The sequence below is a fragment of the Poecilia reticulata genome, chromosome 7 (assembly GCF_904066995.2).
Source record: "Poecilia reticulata chromosome 7, P_reticulata-male-v2, whole genome shotgun sequence".
Classification (NCBI taxonomy): Eukaryota; Metazoa; Chordata; class Actinopteri; order Cyprinodontiformes; family Poeciliidae; genus Poecilia; species Poecilia reticulata.
Genome location: NC_088836.1, coordinates 11,253,547 through 11,270,703, shown reverse-complemented (window position 1 = coordinate 11,270,703; position 17,157 = coordinate 11,253,547). Strand labels below are relative to the sequence as shown.

At 39.2% G+C, this 17,157-nt stretch overlaps 1 protein-coding gene across 10 annotated transcripts in view; it reads left to right on the top strand.

Annotated features, from left to right (window-relative positions):
* Positions 1 to 17,157, top strand: part of ubr4 (ubiquitin protein ligase E3 component n-recognin 4) — a 48,148-nt gene that overhangs the window by 8,582 nt on the left and 22,409 nt on the right. For 5 of the 10 annotated variants that reach the window (XM_017305790.2, XM_017305789.2, XM_017305792.2 and 2 more), the window contains exons 14-48: positions 235 to 352; positions 833 to 874; positions 3,867 to 4,054; positions 4,177 to 4,333; positions 4,416 to 4,501; positions 4,622 to 4,791; positions 5,503 to 5,782; positions 6,372 to 6,504; positions 6,623 to 6,702; positions 6,804 to 6,932; positions 7,088 to 7,270; positions 7,546 to 7,668; positions 7,755 to 7,984; positions 8,090 to 8,208; positions 8,311 to 8,408; positions 8,600 to 8,757; positions 8,871 to 9,077; positions 9,187 to 9,288; positions 9,362 to 9,462; positions 9,676 to 10,063; positions 10,202 to 10,265; positions 10,426 to 10,617; positions 10,889 to 10,959; positions 12,236 to 12,428; positions 13,174 to 13,407; positions 13,546 to 13,716; positions 13,834 to 14,016; positions 14,464 to 14,622; positions 14,723 to 14,875; positions 15,014 to 15,241; positions 15,392 to 15,549; positions 15,666 to 15,840; positions 16,140 to 16,341; positions 16,497 to 16,660; positions 16,835 to 17,051. In XM_017305790.2, coding sequence (XP_017161279.2) covers positions 235 to 352; positions 833 to 874; positions 3,867 to 4,054; positions 4,177 to 4,333; positions 4,416 to 4,501; positions 4,622 to 4,791; positions 5,503 to 5,782; positions 6,372 to 6,504; positions 6,623 to 6,702; positions 6,804 to 6,932; positions 7,088 to 7,270; positions 7,546 to 7,668; positions 7,755 to 7,984; positions 8,090 to 8,208; positions 8,311 to 8,408; positions 8,600 to 8,757; positions 8,871 to 9,077; positions 9,187 to 9,288; positions 9,362 to 9,462; positions 9,676 to 10,063; positions 10,202 to 10,265; positions 10,426 to 10,617; positions 10,889 to 10,959; positions 12,236 to 12,428; positions 13,174 to 13,407; positions 13,546 to 13,716; positions 13,834 to 14,016; positions 14,464 to 14,622; positions 14,723 to 14,875; positions 15,014 to 15,241; positions 15,392 to 15,549; positions 15,666 to 15,840; positions 16,140 to 16,341; positions 16,497 to 16,660; positions 16,835 to 17,051 — 5,656 coding nt within the window. The remainder of the gene's footprint in view (positions 1 to 234; positions 353 to 832; positions 875 to 3,866; positions 4,055 to 4,176; positions 4,334 to 4,415; positions 4,502 to 4,621; positions 4,792 to 5,502; positions 5,783 to 6,371; positions 6,505 to 6,622; positions 6,703 to 6,803; positions 6,933 to 7,087; positions 7,271 to 7,545; positions 7,669 to 7,754; positions 7,985 to 8,089; positions 8,209 to 8,310; positions 8,409 to 8,599; positions 8,758 to 8,870; positions 9,078 to 9,186; positions 9,289 to 9,361; positions 9,463 to 9,675; positions 10,064 to 10,201; positions 10,266 to 10,425; positions 10,618 to 10,888; positions 10,960 to 12,235; positions 12,429 to 13,173; positions 13,408 to 13,545; positions 13,717 to 13,833; positions 14,017 to 14,463; positions 14,623 to 14,722; positions 14,876 to 15,013; positions 15,242 to 15,391; positions 15,550 to 15,665; positions 15,841 to 16,139; positions 16,342 to 16,496; positions 16,661 to 16,834; positions 17,052 to 17,157) is intronic. The other 5 variants (XM_017305795.2, XM_017305793.2, XM_017305788.2 and 2 more) reach the window with 4 other exon arrangements.

The window sequence follows — 17,157 nt, the reverse complement described above, 5'->3', positions numbered from 1 at the left end:
GGGGAATAAATTAGATGGTTTTCATAATGTAGCTTCACATAAAGCAATAGCTAAAAGGATTCATTGTAACCAGAGAAGTATATTGACCTTTAAAACAATGACATAAAACATTTTTCTTGCATCTTTTTTTAAAAGTTTTTGTCGGGGACTTGTTTCAAAACACAGGAATAATGCATACTATTTACTGTAGATGTTATAGTTAAGGCTCTGGTGTGTTTTCTTTTTTTTTTTCAGGCTTGTGTTCTGCAGCGCCAAAGAAAGGGCTCAGTTAGCAGTGATGCCAGTGCGTCGACAGATTCAAACACCTACTATGAAGACGATTTCAGCAGCACGGAGGAGGACAGCAGCCAAGGTACTTTATTTTTCTGGATTCAGGAAAAGGATCAACACTTCAGATGGCCTAACAAATGCTAGAATATATTCCAATAAAGCAGTTTAAATTTGGGGATTTTAAGTCATAGGGAAGGAGCAGCGTATTTGCATGCATAGTAGGAAAAATAAATACTATGGGAGACCTTTGAGATGAAGGGAAATGTTTTTGCTGTTTAAAACGGGGGACTTTTGTTTAGAAATTCTGGTGGGTAACTACATGATTTTACTATCTGAAAATACAGGAAAAAAATGTTCTAAAGCAAGTACATTTTTGAGATTTAAAATGGTCAAATGACCATGGATTTTGTAGAAATAAAAAAGCTGTTTTTTTTTTTTTAGCTAAATGTCAGTCAGGAAATGGCAGCAGTGAAAGATAAATGCATATATGCACACAGTGATGTTCATTTTTCTTCCCTTCCTTAAACAATGCCAGTTTAGTTGACAGTGTTTACTATTTCAGCAGAAAGAAGAGAGGAGAAGACAAGTGCAGCTTGTGTCTCAGGTCAGCAGTTTTCTGTCCTCAGGTTAAAGACTTGGTGTCCACATCGCTGTCTTAGATTCATTTTCTTTTTTTTGTTATGTTACACAAATTAGACTCTTGAGTTATCAACCTAATCCTCTAAAAATGATTAAGCCAGAGATGAACAGCCATGTAAAAGTAAAAAAATAAATAAAAAATACTATAAAAATAGTATTTTCTTGTGATTCTTATCAGCTATTTCACATTGTTTCTGTCAGAGGTTCATCTGTGGCTCGCTGTCTTTCTAAGGATAATACCAATGCTCCTAAATGTGGGTGCTTATTAAATTTAGTACGAAAACAATCATTAGAGCTGACTGATAAACCGAAAGTAAACTGTATTGTAATCTACAATGAAAGAGTGAAGCTCCTTGTATGCTTGGAATCTTTTTCTTTTGCTTTCTATATTTAGAGCACTTATCTCTTCCAATCTGCGGCTATGATTACCTCGCTGTTGTTTTTCCACAACAGCATGTGACAGAAAAACATAGTTTATTATCAGAGCACAAAATATAACCTGGATTTTCACTGGAAAAATTGCATAACACTGTTCAAATCGCATGGTCTGTTGATATTTAACAACGCATGTTTTCTAAAAACTAATCAGAGCCTCTGGTTTGAAACTGGCATTATTATTGTTTATATTTATTGGTAATAACGAGCAAATACTAACCTAGTTGCCTAATGCAGCTCTGAACTGTGTTTGATAATTTTTCAAGACAAAAAAAAAATTAACAGGTAAATTACCAAAGCCGATGTGACTTTAGAAGTCCTTTAACGCAGACTTGTCATTAGTTTAGTTTTCAAATTTTAACCGTTGGTTGTTATTGAGGTAGATCTGGACTCTTGAATAAAACAGAAGAACCCACATCAAAATATTGGTATCATTCTTGAATACAGTCACTTTAAGTTGTACGTGAAGGTCTGAAACACAAAATGCTTCATCTTGCCGTCACCTAAAAAGTTTTGATTTATGTGTTTTGCATGCAGATGTGAAGAACAGCTTGATGTGATGTTCTTTTAAAAACATAAAAGCTGTCTCTCTCTCTCTTTTTTTTCTGTCTTGAAATGACTTCACTGTTGTTGGGTAGCATCACCGACAGGCTTGAATGTTTTGTGTGTTGTGGGTCAGAGGACAGACGAGAGGGTTGGCATGATGGAGTAAATTGAGGCTTAAATTTTCAAATGTGGAGGGTTTGTGTTGGTGGTGGAATCATTTTATGTTAATCGACATATTTTTATGTGGATAGGATTTACCAGGTTGTTTGTTTTGTTGTTAAAAATGTGAGGGGCAAAGATTTGTGGCCAGTTTTCAATCATTTTGTTTTTTTAAAGCTCTGACCTGCTGAAACCATCTTTTGCCTGATTCTAATTTCTCCAAAGGAACTCTAATAATAACTCGCCTTATGTATGTCAACAACTATTGAATGCTTATATTAGGAACAGAGGCAACAAGGCTAAACTCTGTTTGAACTGCAGTTTAGTTTTAGATATCTTTTTGTGCCTTCTTTATGTTTCAGCAACTGTTTCATACTAAAGATGGCTAACTTGGTGTTCTTTTCTTAGCAACAATATCAAAGCCAAAGAATGTTATTTTCTTGGAAAAGCTTAGCTATGAAGTATTTACTGAGTAGAATTAACATTTTTCTAGTAATGAAGGATATTATATGATCTCAATACTTGGAAGGTTCTTTGTCACAGCTTATCTTTTTAAAACATAATAAAATTCTATGAAAAAGACTATAATAAACTTATAGATTTCAAAACAAATACATTTAAGAAAAGGGGGGGAGAAAACCCTTTTTCCTGAGATGAAATCAGACAAAAATGTCCTGTTTAGCTCATTTAAAAGTACTAAAGAAAATGTATGTAACTGGGTTAAATAAACATTTAGTCTGATTTAGAAAGGGACCAGTTATGTTTTCATACAGCATATGTAAACATTCAGCTGTGTGACAGCCTCACTAGTCTGAACTTTGAGGTTAAAGTCATTAAAAGAACTTGTTTGCCTGAGCAAACAAGTTCTCTAGGCACTCTAGGCACTCTAGGCACTCTAGATGCCTAGAGTGAACAATAATAATTCACTCTAGGCATCCATTTACACAGACGGAAAAACGTTTGATTAGACACAATGTCCTGCCTGATGAGTAACCTAAAATAACATTTAAGAAGTTGACCAGTTTTTGTTCATAAAGTGGAGTTAGCAACAATCTATGATACTTGATGGATATTTTTTGTGTCATTATGTCAGATCTAAACTCCTGACACATTTTTGTCTAATAAATTATGGCCCCCATTTAATAATACGACTGTGAGATGTTATCATTTTTGTGAGCCAGAGGTTGCCTTGTACAGTAAAGAGATATGTATTCTGCATAAAGTGTTGGAATGTGACCCTAGTATCATTTGTCTGAATGTTGCCTGTGTCACAAATGCATGAATAAGAATGTGCTCAATCAGAAGCTGCTACTAAACAGATTTTAGAAATAGAACATTACATGAACCTGATGGTGAAAAACATATTTTAAAGAAAGAAAACTAAGAATTTGCTCTATGGAACTGGTTGTTCAAACATTTAAGGTCAAGAAATACAGCTTTAATTTAATTAATTTGCTTATGTTTTAATATGTAACCTATACAAACAAATACAGTTGTTTATAATAATAAACAATAATAATTCACTCTTGCAATCTGATGCGGTGCTATCCAGTTACAAATTCGTCCTTATTCTTAGTTCTGTAATTATTTATGAGGGTTAGAACACAAAAAAAAACCAAAACAAGAATATTCACTATCTACTTTGGTCCTTGGCTGTTGTCCACTGCTTGTGCTGCGAAAGATGTCATGAACCAATGTGAAGCTTTTTATGTTTTCTATTGTACCCCCACAAATGGCTTGTTGTAGACGTGGAACATGTTTTCTTTTTCAGTTTCACTTGAATCAATGCGGTTAAATTACCTGAATTTCTTTGGCAGATGACGACAGTGAACCCATCCTTGGACTGTGGTTTGAAGAGGCCATTTCGCCTACCAAAGACAAAGTGGCTCCTCCACCCCCTCCCCCTCCTCCGCCCCTGGAGACGTCACCCAGACTCAAGAGTCCCAGCAAACAGAATCCAAGCGAGAACGGCAACATTTTAGCAGGTCGGAAGGATCCGGAAATGGTAAATCACCTCTATTTTCATAAACTTTTAATAAAATTGGCCTATTTCCTAAGGGCTTATAGATGTTTTAGTTTTTAAACAACATCCTGTGGCGCCACTCTGACCCGTAACCGTTCTTGTAGTTCCTCAGTTTGGCCTCCAGCATTCTGAACTTCATCACCACCTCAATGCTGAAGTCCAGGAACAACTTCATCCGCAACTACGTCAGCGTCTCTCTTACAGAGCAGCACATGGCGACGCTTGCCAGCATCATCAAAGACGTGGATAAAGATGTCAAAGGTATGCTTTGCCAAACAATACACGTTTTTGTTCATAGCTTTACAAAATATGAAGAAGAGTGTGTCATGTTTTTGTCTCTTAGGTTCCTCAGATGAAGTGTTTGCTTTAGCTCTGTACCACTTCAACCACACTCTAGTCACCTCAGATCTTCCATCTCCGGTTTTGCAGGCAAGACATTTTTTTAATGCTTTACCATTTCCTAAAGATTATGGGACATTTGTAGCCTATAAGTAAAAGGTAATGGCTGGTGAGAATAATTTTTTTCTTTTTGCATCTTATCTTTCACAGAACACCCTCCTGCAACAGCTGGGTGTTGCTCCCTTCTCAGAAGGTCCCTGGCCTCTGTACATTCACCCTCAGTCATTGTCGGTTCTCTCCAGACTTCTCCTCATCTGGCAGCACAAAGCCAGCATGCAGGGAGAACCAGATGTGCCGGAGTGCATGAAAGTTTGGGAAAGGTAGGATTATCATAGAAGTATTAATCTGTCCCTATCATGGAGTGTAATTTGTCATTCTTGTCCTGCACCTTGTTTTGTTTTTTCCCCGCTTTTTCTTTGTTTCTTATTTTACATTGCATCATAAAATGTAGGAAGCTATTTTTCTTCATCAGTATTGGTTACAGATTAATGGTTGAAGCTGAACTGTAGTTATCACAACCAGAATATTTTTAAAGCAATTTTGTTGCTTTGTGACCTTTCTGATCCACTTATTGGTTTTATTTATTCTTTAAAGCCCTGATGTCACCAATACTCGTAATGTATTTTGTTTTCTTGTACGTTCAGCAAAACTGTTAAAGTGATGTCAAAATAAATGCATGTCAAGATGATCTCCATCTCCAAAGCTCTGCAAGAACAAAATCAATGGCTGATTTTTTTCCATAATTGTGTTTGCAATGAATCAGGTGGAGTTCATCTGTGTCATTACCGCACTAAGCCATAATATGTTAGAATGCATAATTAAAAATAAATAAACGGGCAGTTTTTTTATTTATTTTCTTTTGGCAGTAATGTTTATAAAAGCGTTTAAATATTTAATAAAATAAAGACATAAACATGGGGAACTCAGTGGTGTATTATTTCTGTAATCACACATCACATTATTCCAGTTTGCTCATGCTTATTTCCCTCTCTTTTGTTTTTTTCCCTGTTTTTTACTGGTCATTACTCCAGATTTCTAGGAACCCTGAAACAGCACACCATCCAGGGCTCTGTCCAGTCAGAGGACGACCTTAATGTGGAACACCTCCAGTTGCTCCTGCTCCTTTTCCACAACCTGTCTGAGCGCGGTCGACGGTCCGTCCTCACCATGCTCACCCAGGCCATTGTTGAAGTGGCACAGAGCAGAGACTCCCAACTGAAGGCGGTACCCCTCAACTTGGCCCGGTTGCTACTGGTTTTTGATTACCTGATGCGTCACTACTCCAAAGCTCCCTTATATCTCTTTGAGCAGGTTAATACTTTATTTAACTAATTGTTTTTTAATTGAAAGCGCAGATTTTACAAATATTAAGGCTCAATGCATGTCTTAGACTGGAGCAGACAAAGTTTGGTCCTCAGGACATTTGAATAATTTTGCAGATTAAGATGGTGGAATAAATTTGTCCAACCAGTACACCGCAGATGGATTCTTATTATTTAATACTTTTTGGTGCAAGTGTTTCACCAACAAATTGAATCTCCTTAAGATAGAAAATTTTATTTAGAATACAATTTTTTTTTTTTTTGGTTTGAATTTAATTTCATAGTAAGTGCAACTAGAAATGAAGTATAGAAAAAGGGTGACTAATGTGCTGTTTTTGTTCCTGAGAATAAACAAAAGTAATTTCTAGATTTAAAAAAAATGCAATCAGTTCATACAATTTTGGGGGTAAATTCAGTTTATTTATTTATTTTTTTCTTCTATTTTAGGTGAAAATAAGACATGTAGGATCTTTGGTTTTACACATCCCTTTTCTATCATAAGTGGCCTACCTTGTTCTTTTTCATAAAATATTTTACTTAGTTTAAAAATTAAACGGCTTGATGAACTTTCATTGCAGGTGCAGTACAACCTCCTCACCCCGCCCTCCGGCGGACCGAGTTCTGTTCAGGAAGGTGGAAAACGTAGCGGTCTCCCGCTTTACTATGGATTCAAAGAGGTGGAGGAGAACTGGGCCAAACACTGTTCAGCAGGTACATCCTAAAAATCACCCAATTTTCTCCCAGCTCTTTTTTTTAAGTCCAGCTGCTCTACTGCTATTACATTAGTAAATCTCTTTAACTCCAAATTAATTTAAAATATTTTTTTAAGATTCAAATGTTCAGCCCAAGTTCTACTGTGTGCTGTCTCCTGAGGCATCTGAAGATGACATCAGCAGGTTGGATAGTAAGGTACAGTTAACTGTCAAATCCTTTCAAATCTGCACAGTTATTAATAATACAGTTCACTGTAAATACCAGTTAATTAAGCCTCTTGCTATTCGTTTTGTCAGGTATTTCCAAAGCTGGTCAGTGGAGCGGTTAAATATGACGAGCTGTATGCGTGGCTGGTCTCACTCCTGGAAGCAGGCTCTCAGTTTGATACAGCCAGAAGACAGGAGAGCAAACCAATCACTCCTGTGGTGGGTTCACCATATCCAAGCTGAGCAAACAAGCTTCGGCTGATATTTTATTGGTGTTTTATGATAATATTTGAGATACCATTAAGAAATATGTCATGTTGATGACTTTGTAAGCTCATTACACGGTCGCCTAATGCTGTTTGAACTTGACACAGGAGGCCTGCTCCCTTCAGTACTACTTCCTGGTTCTCTGGAGAATCCTGGGAGTGTTGCCACCCTCCAAAGCTTTCATGGAGCAGCTGAAGACTGGCTGCAGCGACCCCAGTGAAAGTGACATCCTGCATACGCTGCGGTGGTCCTCACGTCTGCGGGTGTCTACGTACGTTCACTGGATCAAGGTTGGTTTCAGCTTTAAAGTATTACTGCTTGTTTTAAAACCAGAAGAGTCACTGTGGAAAAGTATGTCATTTGACGTCAGCTACTTTTATGTTTTTTTTCCCCACTTTAAATTAGTCATTAAAACTGAAAATTAAAGTTTTTGTTTTCTTATATGTTGTTTATTCAGAGACATTTTATTTGTGGATTAAAAACTGTACAGCACCACACTAAAGTGGTGCTGATTTATCTTTATTAACTTGTGGTTTTTGTGGCACTGTTCTGCCTGCGTCATCAGGAGCACTTGGTAAAGCAGGGAATGAAAGCAGACCAAGCAGCATCTCTGGTTGAGACGACGGTATCAAAGTGCAGCACCGTGAAATATGATGTGGAGCTTGCAGAGGAGTACATTGCCAGACAGGTATTTAATACAACTGTCTCTCTTTGTTCCTTAAACAATATTTTACAACAACGGGTCTCCCTTTGACAAAAAATATTCTGTTTCAGATTTCCACCTTTTCAAGTGTTGATCCGAACGTCGTCCTCCCACTTCACCAGCTGCCCTCCCTGCAAGCTATTTATACTCTGGATGCAGTCATCTCTAAAGTCCAGATTTCATTAGATGAACATTTGTCCAAGGTTGCAATCGAGGCCGACGCCCACAAGTCGTCCGATGTCACAAAAAACTTGCTGCCTGCTACGCTACAGCTCACAGACACTTATACTGCCTTCACAAGGTAAGAATCAACCACTTGTGGAAGCCATTCTAAGTTTGCTCTTGAATCATATTTTCTTAAATATGAAAAGAATTTAAGAAGTCTGATTTATCTTTTCTTTACCAGATCCTACCTCCTGTTAAACATCCCAGAGGAAGGTGAAAACAAGCTGACTGATGCAAAGCTCCAAGGTTACGCTGCAGTTCTGTCCATTGGCTCCACACGCTGCAAGGCCAACCTGCTGGGTATATTTTAAATTTTTTTGAACTCCAGGCAAATAACACAATTGCTTTGACAGCTCTGTGTAATATATCAGTTTTAACCTAATCTTAAATTAAACTTTACAGGTCATAACTTGATGCAGAACTTGCCATCGGCTGTACAAACGGTATGTGAGACTTGGAACAGCGTCCACACTAATGAGTTCCCCAACATTGGCTCATGGGTAAGTGAAGAAACTTTTTTTTTTTTTTTTTATATACAATTTTGGCTAGAGCTTTTTAGTTAAGATGATCTTTAAATATCTTTGTATACAGTGCATTTGCATGTATTTAAAAATGAGGAAATCAAATAAAAATTGTACCAAGTATTTCTGTCGCTGAAATCAATTTTATTTTCTTTTTTTTTTTCTCTCAGCGAAATGCGTTTGCTAATGATACCATCCCATCTGAGAGCTACATCAGTGCCATCCAAGCAGCTCATCTGGGGACTCTGACTTGTCAGTCGTTGCCTTTGGCCTCTTCTCTGAAACACATCCTTCTCTCATTGGTTCGCCTCACCGGTGACCTCATCGTGTAAGTTGCAGTTTCTTTATGTTTTAAAATAAAAAAAAACTTTAGTATCTTAATGAGACTTGATTTCTGTTGGCTGTCTCCTTTTAATGCTGTTGGTCGTCTGTCCCTTTTAGTACAGAAGAGCTGAATCCCACTCAGGTTGTGAGCACGCTGCTGCCCCTGTTGCTGGAGAGCAGCACAGAGTGCGTAGCAGAAATCAGCAGCACCTCACTGGAGCGCATTCTTGGCCCGGCAGAGTCTGACGCCTTCTTGGCCCGCATCTACGAGCGTCTGGTCACAGGATGCTACAATATCATTGCAAATCACTCAGACCCTCACAGGTATACAACAGGAGATGGGATTCATTCATTTCGCTTGTAATATCACAAAAAATATTTTGTTGTGTTGTTGATGAATACAAACAGAAATGGTCTCTGATGTATTTTTTAGCGGCCTGGATGAGTCTGTTCTTGAGGAATGCCTGCAGTATCTGGAGAAGCAGCTCGAGAGCAGCCAGGTCCGAAAAGCGATGGAGGAATTCTTTTCATTCAGGTATCGGTTCTGCTGACGCCGTAGGTAAGCTTATATGTAACATCTTCTTCTTTAACATGCGTTTCTTTTTCAGTGGTGAACTTGTCCAGATTATGATGGCCACAGCCAATGAAAATCTGTCTGCAAAGTTCTGCAACAGGGTGCTCAAATTCTTCACCAAGCTTTTCCAGCTCAGTAAGTTTATTTTAGAATAACAACCAGGTATCTTAACTCTCAGTTTTGATCAATTAGAAATTAAAATAAGTCTTAATATCTAAATGGAAAGCAAGAACTTACAATATATAATAATTTTGTAGGCCTAAATGAAACAAATGGAGGAAGAAATGTAAAATCTTAAGTCATAAGCCAAATATTTCATAGTAATTTAATTAATGTTATTCTCTGTAGCTGAGAAGAGTCCAAACCCAAGCCTGCTGTGTTTGTGCGGTTCTCTGGCCCAGCTGGCCTGTGTGGAACCGTCTCGCCTGCAGTCCTGGCTGACCCGCATGACGGCGACGCCGCCCAAAGACACGGAGCAGCTGGAAGTGGTGCAGGAAAACCGACAGCTGCTGCAGCTGCTCACCACTCACATTGTGCGTGACAACAGTCAGGTTGGCGAAGGAGTCTGCACTGTCCTCCTCAGCACACTTATTCCCATGGCAACAGACATGTTGACCAATGGGGATGGAACGGGTTTCCCCGAGCTCATGGCCATCATGGCAACTCTGGCCAGTGCCGGGCAGGGGGCCGGCCACCTGCAGCTTCACCGCGCGGCGATCGATTGGCTGACAAGGTGGTAAGGAGCCACTTTTATTTACTGAAGGGCCCTTCCAAATTTTTCACAAAACATATTCATTTGGTGACTGCATATACCTGAAATATTTCAATGTACAGGTATTTGTACATTAATATAAAATGTATATTTTTTTTGCAGCAAAAAGTATTTGACACAAAAGAATGTGGTGGAGAAAGTTAGCACCAACTTATCTCATGGAAAGGTATTTCTTTTTTTTACTTTTTTTTTGGTAAATCATCCAAATGTCTAAAACGTTTATGTAATTGATTGTATTTATTTCATTTGTTTATAAATAATTGCATTTATGCTCTCAAGCATGTGCCAGCTTTAATTATAATGTTGTGCTTATCTTGCATTCTCAGCATGCCGTAATGCTAGAATGCTCGTGCCACATAATCTCCTATTTGGCCGATGTGATGAACGCTCTGCGGCAGAGCAGCGGTCAGGGCACCTCGGCTCTGCTTGTGGAGGGAGAAGAGAAAGCAATGGAAGTGGACTCGGACTGGGTGGAGGAGTTGGCAGTGGAGGAGGACGATTCCCAGGCAGAAGACTCTGTAAGACGTCATGCTTCACCTCCGGTTTTATTAAATAATAATAGTAGCGTAACTTTGGTATCTGAATGGGTTTATTCTTATCTTTTAAAAAATCATTTTTGAGTGCACAGTAGTTCTGAAAAATGTAATTAATTTCTAAAAACATTTCTACGTTTTTTGTCATTTATTTCATTCTGCAGCACATTATTGCTCTGAGCAGGATTGATTATTTATTTGTACAGTATACAACAAAAACATAGAAATAAAGTGTTAACATGTCGTTGTTTGACAGGATGAAGACTCGCTTTGCAACAAACTCTGCACCTTCACCATCACTCAGAAGGAGTTCATGAACCAGCACTGGTAAAGACAAATTTGTTTCCAGTAGTTTGCTCTTAACTTTGAATCAAAACAACTTGAAATTATAATCCATATATTTTACATTTCCTAAACAATTGCCAAACTTTTTCTCACACTTGAAACTTTTTGTTTATCAAGATAATGCAAGCTATCAATCTGTCGCTCACCAAGCCTTTATTAGAATATGGCTTCCATATTAATGTGACTAGACACTGGCTGGTTAGTGAAAATACCTTGATGCCTAATGTAGCATTAATTATGGCGTTTGTTATGAAATATATAATATTTTTTTATATTGATTATTTTCTAACTAAAGCATAAATATAGTCTACCAGCACACCAGCACTTTCACATAGAAAATGGGTTTAGTATTTAACCAGGACTGGTGCTAAAGCCAGTTCACGACTGAGAGTCATGCAAGGGAAATGTCTTTACATCATAGTAAATGACCTGCTATCCTGCAATTGTCTTTGTGTGTATAATAAATTAAACCACAGAGACAGTCCAAAAACACAAATTAAAATAATTATCCCTATATTTCTTCAAATACCCAAATGTCACAGCTTTGGTATATTAGCTGTGCTTTTATCAAGAGAAATGTTTCAGTCTTGCTTAGCAAATATCTCATCTGCACAAAGAGCGCTGGAACATTTGAGAACTTTTTTTTTTTTTTTTTTTTAGCAAGTTTTGCTTTCACAACCTGGCCTTATTTAAAGACGGACCAAGTCTGAAGTAATATTTATGGACTCAGTAGAAATAATCAGCTGTCAGCACAGCTTATGCATCCATCTAGTTATTCTCAGAGACAAGTGATTATAAAATAACTTGGGGGAAGACAATAAACAGTTTACTATTCTGATGCTAATATGACATTTTACGATTGTATTGTTTACAGGGTTTTTATTTAAGAATTAGACCAAAACAAAAGCCAGCTTTTAATATGCAGCTCACAAAGTTTAGATGACCACCAGCATCAGTTTGCAGCTAGACCAGAGCCAGAGTTTGGCCTGGTGGAAACAAGAACTAGCAGTAGACAGGCAAAACTAGCAGTAGACAGGCACTGGCACCAGTTAAGCACTGGAACAAGTTTAATGGAAACACTTCCTGTGTCATGTCCTTATCAGGACAGTAGGAACCCTGAGACGGAGTATTTTAATCTGTTTCAAATCGCAGCTTGTTCAAACCTCAGAACACGTCGGTAGCATTAACCGGCCCATGCCTAGTTGCTGCGCTAATGTACCAGACGTTTGACGTTCATCTGTTGTTTTTCCTATTGTAGGTACCACTGTCATACCTGTAAGATGGTAGATGGGGTAGGTGTGTGCACAGTGTGCGCCAAGGTCTGTCACAAAGACCATGAGATCTCCTATGCCAAATATGGCTCTTTCTTCTGTGACTGCGGTGCCAAAGAGGATGGCAGCTGCCAGGTGAGACCGAATACCTCAGGTCATCATGGGAAGAGAACAACAGCGGTAACTTTGGTTTGCAAGTCATTCCCCCATTGACTTCCATCCAGTCATTTCATTTGATCAGGATTATAGCTAGTCCACATCCGTGGCCAGAACTAAAATGCTACAATTGCCTGCCCTTGTGTTTTAGCGCATAGCGAAAAGGCCAGCTTTCCTAGTTAACCTCTAATGTTGGTTTTGTAAATGTGCATGCGAAGAGAAAGCCATCCACTACATGTTTCTGTGTTTATTGTTTATTGTGGAGTAGCAAAGACCTGCAGTGTTGTTTGTGGATTGTGTTGTTTGCTTCCATGTCTGTTACAGTTGTCAATAAGAGCTTGATGCAGTTTCATGTATATAATTATTTTACTTTTGTGATTGTTTGCACACAGTTTTCTTATGTTTTAGAAGGGTAACAGTACATGCTACTAGCATGCCTAAAGTTAAATTTAGGTTATTAATCTGACAAAATTATTAACAGCCTAGTTTTGTTGAGCTTTTTAATGCATTTTGGACTAAATTTGTGTCCATCTATCACCATTTCTCTAATGGTTGTTTACTGTATGCTTAAAACGTTAATAAGGGAGCTAGTGAAATGAAAACACTTAGATTAACCTAAGTGTAAAGCTCTTAAAGTTGAAATAGTTGTGTATGATGTAACGCCAAAGTGTGCATTCATTAAAACTGAGCATTCTGCTGAAGCTAGCTTTTTTTTTTTTTTCCATCAACTTTTTTAAGGAGTTTTCACTGGTTTTACTTTCACCCACAGGCTTTGGTGAAGCGCAGCCCCAGCAGTGGCATTAGCTCAACTCTGAAAGAATCATCAGCGTTCCAGAGTGAGATGCGGATGCCTGAGAGCGCCATCAGACACCAGAACGCCTCTCCATCCGAAAAGGGCAAGGTCACAATCTGTGATGGCAAGTCCAGTGATGAAGAAAGACCAAAGAAAAACAGCGTCTGCAAGAGCATCGAGGGCTGCCAGGAAGAGTTGCTAGCACAAGTGGTTAGAGAAACCTTTTTTCTTGATTTGTTTCTCTCCATATGTTACCCAAGTGTAGTGTCCCTTTAGTTCCTCTAGATTTATTTGTGCATTCAACGTACATTATGACACCTGTGGTTTTGGCCTGTTTTTTTGCGACAGGTGGGTTCATCCACTGCTGCCATCGTACTTGAGATGCTCATGTTTCTGATGGAAGCCATCCAGACTAACTTCCAGCAAGCCTCCGCTGTGGGAAGCAGCAGCCGGGCCCAGAAAGCCCTGAATGAACTGCACACTCAGGATAAAAATGTTGAGATGACGGACCAGCTAATGGTATGATAACTAAAGGGCTGAAAGTGTTTATGAAAACACCTCAATAATGTTCTGATAGTTGAAATTTATGTAGATAAGGTCAAAAATTTCTTTTTTTCTTTTTTTTTTTTCCCTCAGGTGCCCACACTTGGTTCTCAGGAAGGAGCTTTTGAAAATGTGAGGATGAATTACAGCGGCGATCAAGGCCAAACAATACGCCAGCTCATCAGTGCGCACGTCCTACGTCGGGTCGCGATGTGCGTCCTCTCCTCACCCCATGGCCGCCGACAGCATCTTGCAGTTAGCCACGAAAAGGGGAAGGTAAGTGGAGCAGTCGCAACCTGGAAACGGCGTCAAATCCAAACAGGTGTTTGAATTTTGAAAATATATTTTCATTGTGTTAAAATAAAAACAAAAGTCTTATTGGTCTTTGTTGGTTGAAAGTCGACTGTAATCAGTTCTAGCAGATGGAAAACTGCAGCTTGAATCAACACTGAATGTTAAAGAAGACGGTTGCCATCAGATTAGCTGGTGCAGTTCATTATGGGGCATTAAATAGCCACAAAGTCTAATAAGAACAGTCAGTCTGTATTAAAGCTAATAAGTACTTTTACGTATTTATAAGAAAGTATTTCTTAGCTGTGTTTTACAAATCTAGTAAATTAGATATTGTTGCAGATAAACTTTTATTTGATTGCAGAAGGTTTGCTAGTAGCACTCCACATGATCTTTTTTTCTTTTTTTGCACTTTTTACTCCCTCTTGACAGATAACAGTCCTGCAGTTGTCCACACTTCTGAAGCAAGCAGACTCTAGCAAGAGGAAGCTAACTCTGACCCGACTGGCCTCTGCCCCAGTTCCTTTCACCGTCCTCAGTCTCACTGGCAACCCCTGTAATGAAGATTACCTGGCTGTGTGTGGTCTGAAGGTCAGGAAACTGGACTTGGGTTTTACCCACAAAAAGTTATCCAAGAAGTTACTTTGCAATTCAGCATTTCACTAAAGTTTCGCTCTTTCAATCTCTCCAGGACTGCCATGTTCTAACGTTTAGCAGTACAGGCTCCGTCTCCGACCACCTGGTGCTGCATCCTCAGCTGGCCACTGGCAATTTCATCATCAAAGCCATTTGGCTGCCAGGTTCTCAGACTGAGCTGGCAATCATCACAGCTGACTTTGTCAAGGTATGCCACGGCAAATTTGGTTTAAAAACAATATTTTCCTAATATTGATATAATTATGTGAAGTTTTTTGAGTCAAATTGTTTGCGTTTTGCAGTTTGGGGGGAAAAAATTGAATTCTCCTTTTCTATTTGTGAACAGATCTATGACTTGTCGGTGGACGCCCTGAGCCCCATGTACTACTTCCTGCTCCCCAGTTCCAAGATCCGCGATGCAACCTTCCTTTTCAACGAAGAGGGAAAAAACATAATTGTAATCATGTCCTCAGCAGGTTACATGTACACTCAGATCATGGATGAGTCCAGCAGTGCCCAGCATGGGCCTTTCTATGTCACAAATGTCCTGGAAATAACCCATGATGATCTGAAAGTAAGTTGAATTAAAAATTCTACAAAAATATTTTAAAAATTAAAAAAAAACACAGATTTTTTTCATTTCATTTTGTCACATTGAAGATTTTTGTGAAGCTACTAAAAAGTGATTGAGATAAATTCTTGTTTTTTTTCTCTGTGACTGTAGGACAGCAACGGGCAGGTGGCAGGAGGTGGCGTGTCTGTTTACTACTCCCATGTCCTTCAAATGCTTTTCTTCAGCTACAGCCAGGGCAAATCATTCGCTGCCACCGTGAGCCGCAGCACTATTGAAGTGCAGAGGCTCTTTCCCATCAACATCAAAGGGTAACATTTGCTTGGCATTAGATATCGTTTCTTATTTTCCTGGAACAGAAATAATGCCAGTAAATATCAAAAGTAGCTGGAAGAACTGACGTCCTTGTCGTCCCTTTTTCTTTTAGCTCCAACGGCGGCAGCAGCAAGTTGTCCCCGGCTCTGTGCCAGTGGTCCGAGGTGATGAACCATCCGGGTCTGGTCTGCTGTGTGCAGCAGACGACTGGAATCCCTCTGGTGATCATGGTTAAACCCGACACCTTTCTCATCCAGGAGATCAAAACTCTGCCTGCTAAAGCGAAGGTAGGGTTAATTCACTGTCCTGAGCAGCAAAACAAATATATTTGTAGGCAAGTTTGAGAGGAGAAGTCAAGAGGATTCTGAAAATGTCTAGAAAGATATGGAATTTGATTTCAGTATTTGGCTTTGGATAAGTATGAAAAAATAACTTTTTAAAAAATATGTGACATATTGATAACAAAATGCAGAAATTCTGGAAGTAGAAAATAGTAAATACAGAAAACATATTTGCTCTTGTAAATAATTCATAACTGTCCTATTTATAATCTATTTTGGATATTTTTATTTTGTCTCCTCCCCAGATTCAGGACATGGTTGCTATCAGACACACGGCGAGCAACGAGCAGCAACGCACAACAATGATTCTTCTCTGCGAGGACGGAAGCCTGCGAATCTACATGGCAAACGTTGACAACACGTCCTACTGGCTCCAGCCGTCTCTGCAGCCAACGTGCGGCATCAGCATCATGAAGCCAGTGCGCAAGCGCAAAGCTGCTGCTGCAAGTGAGTCTAAAGGCACTTAAACGACTGCTTGAAATCTCACTAAACTCAAAAGTGATTGGACTGCAGCAATGAGACGGAAATGTGACGTTGAGTCCAAAAAACCAGACCTATTAACACGACTGAAATCTAATGTCAATGCCATTCTTGTATTTCAGCCACTCGGACCTCGAGTCAGGTAACGTTCCCAGTGGACTTCTTTGAACACAACCAGCAACTAACAGAGGTGGAGTTCGGGGGAAACGACTTGCTGCAGGTGTACAATGGGCAGCAAATAAAACACCGGCTCAACTCCACTGGGATGTATGTGGCCAACACGAAGGTAAATACTCCTTTTAACTCATAAACATGTCAGAAAAAGTGCTAAATGTTATTGTAGTTCTATCTTGTGTTGATAACCTGCTATTGCTTATGATTTATGTTACCTGTTTACTACATTTAGCAACCATAAGCCTCAGAACAGAGCCTTACTTTGCTTTGTCTTTTCTCTCTCTAGCCTGGGGGATTTACTGTGGAAGTGGTGAACAACAACACTTCTATGGTGATGACAGGCATGCGAGTGCAAGTGGGCACTCAGGCCATCGAGAGGGCTCCTTCCTATGTGGAGGTCTTCGGCCGGACCATGCAGATAAATCTGACGCGAGCCCGCTGGTTCGATTTCCCCTTCACCAGAGAGGAGGCCCTGCAGGCTGACAAGAAGCTGTCCATATTCAGTAAGATTACACATGTGGGAGGTTCACCGAAAATATTTCACTTATTTGCTAAATATTTTAACAGCTTTATACTTAGAGCTTTTTTCAGTAAGTAGTTTTCTCATGC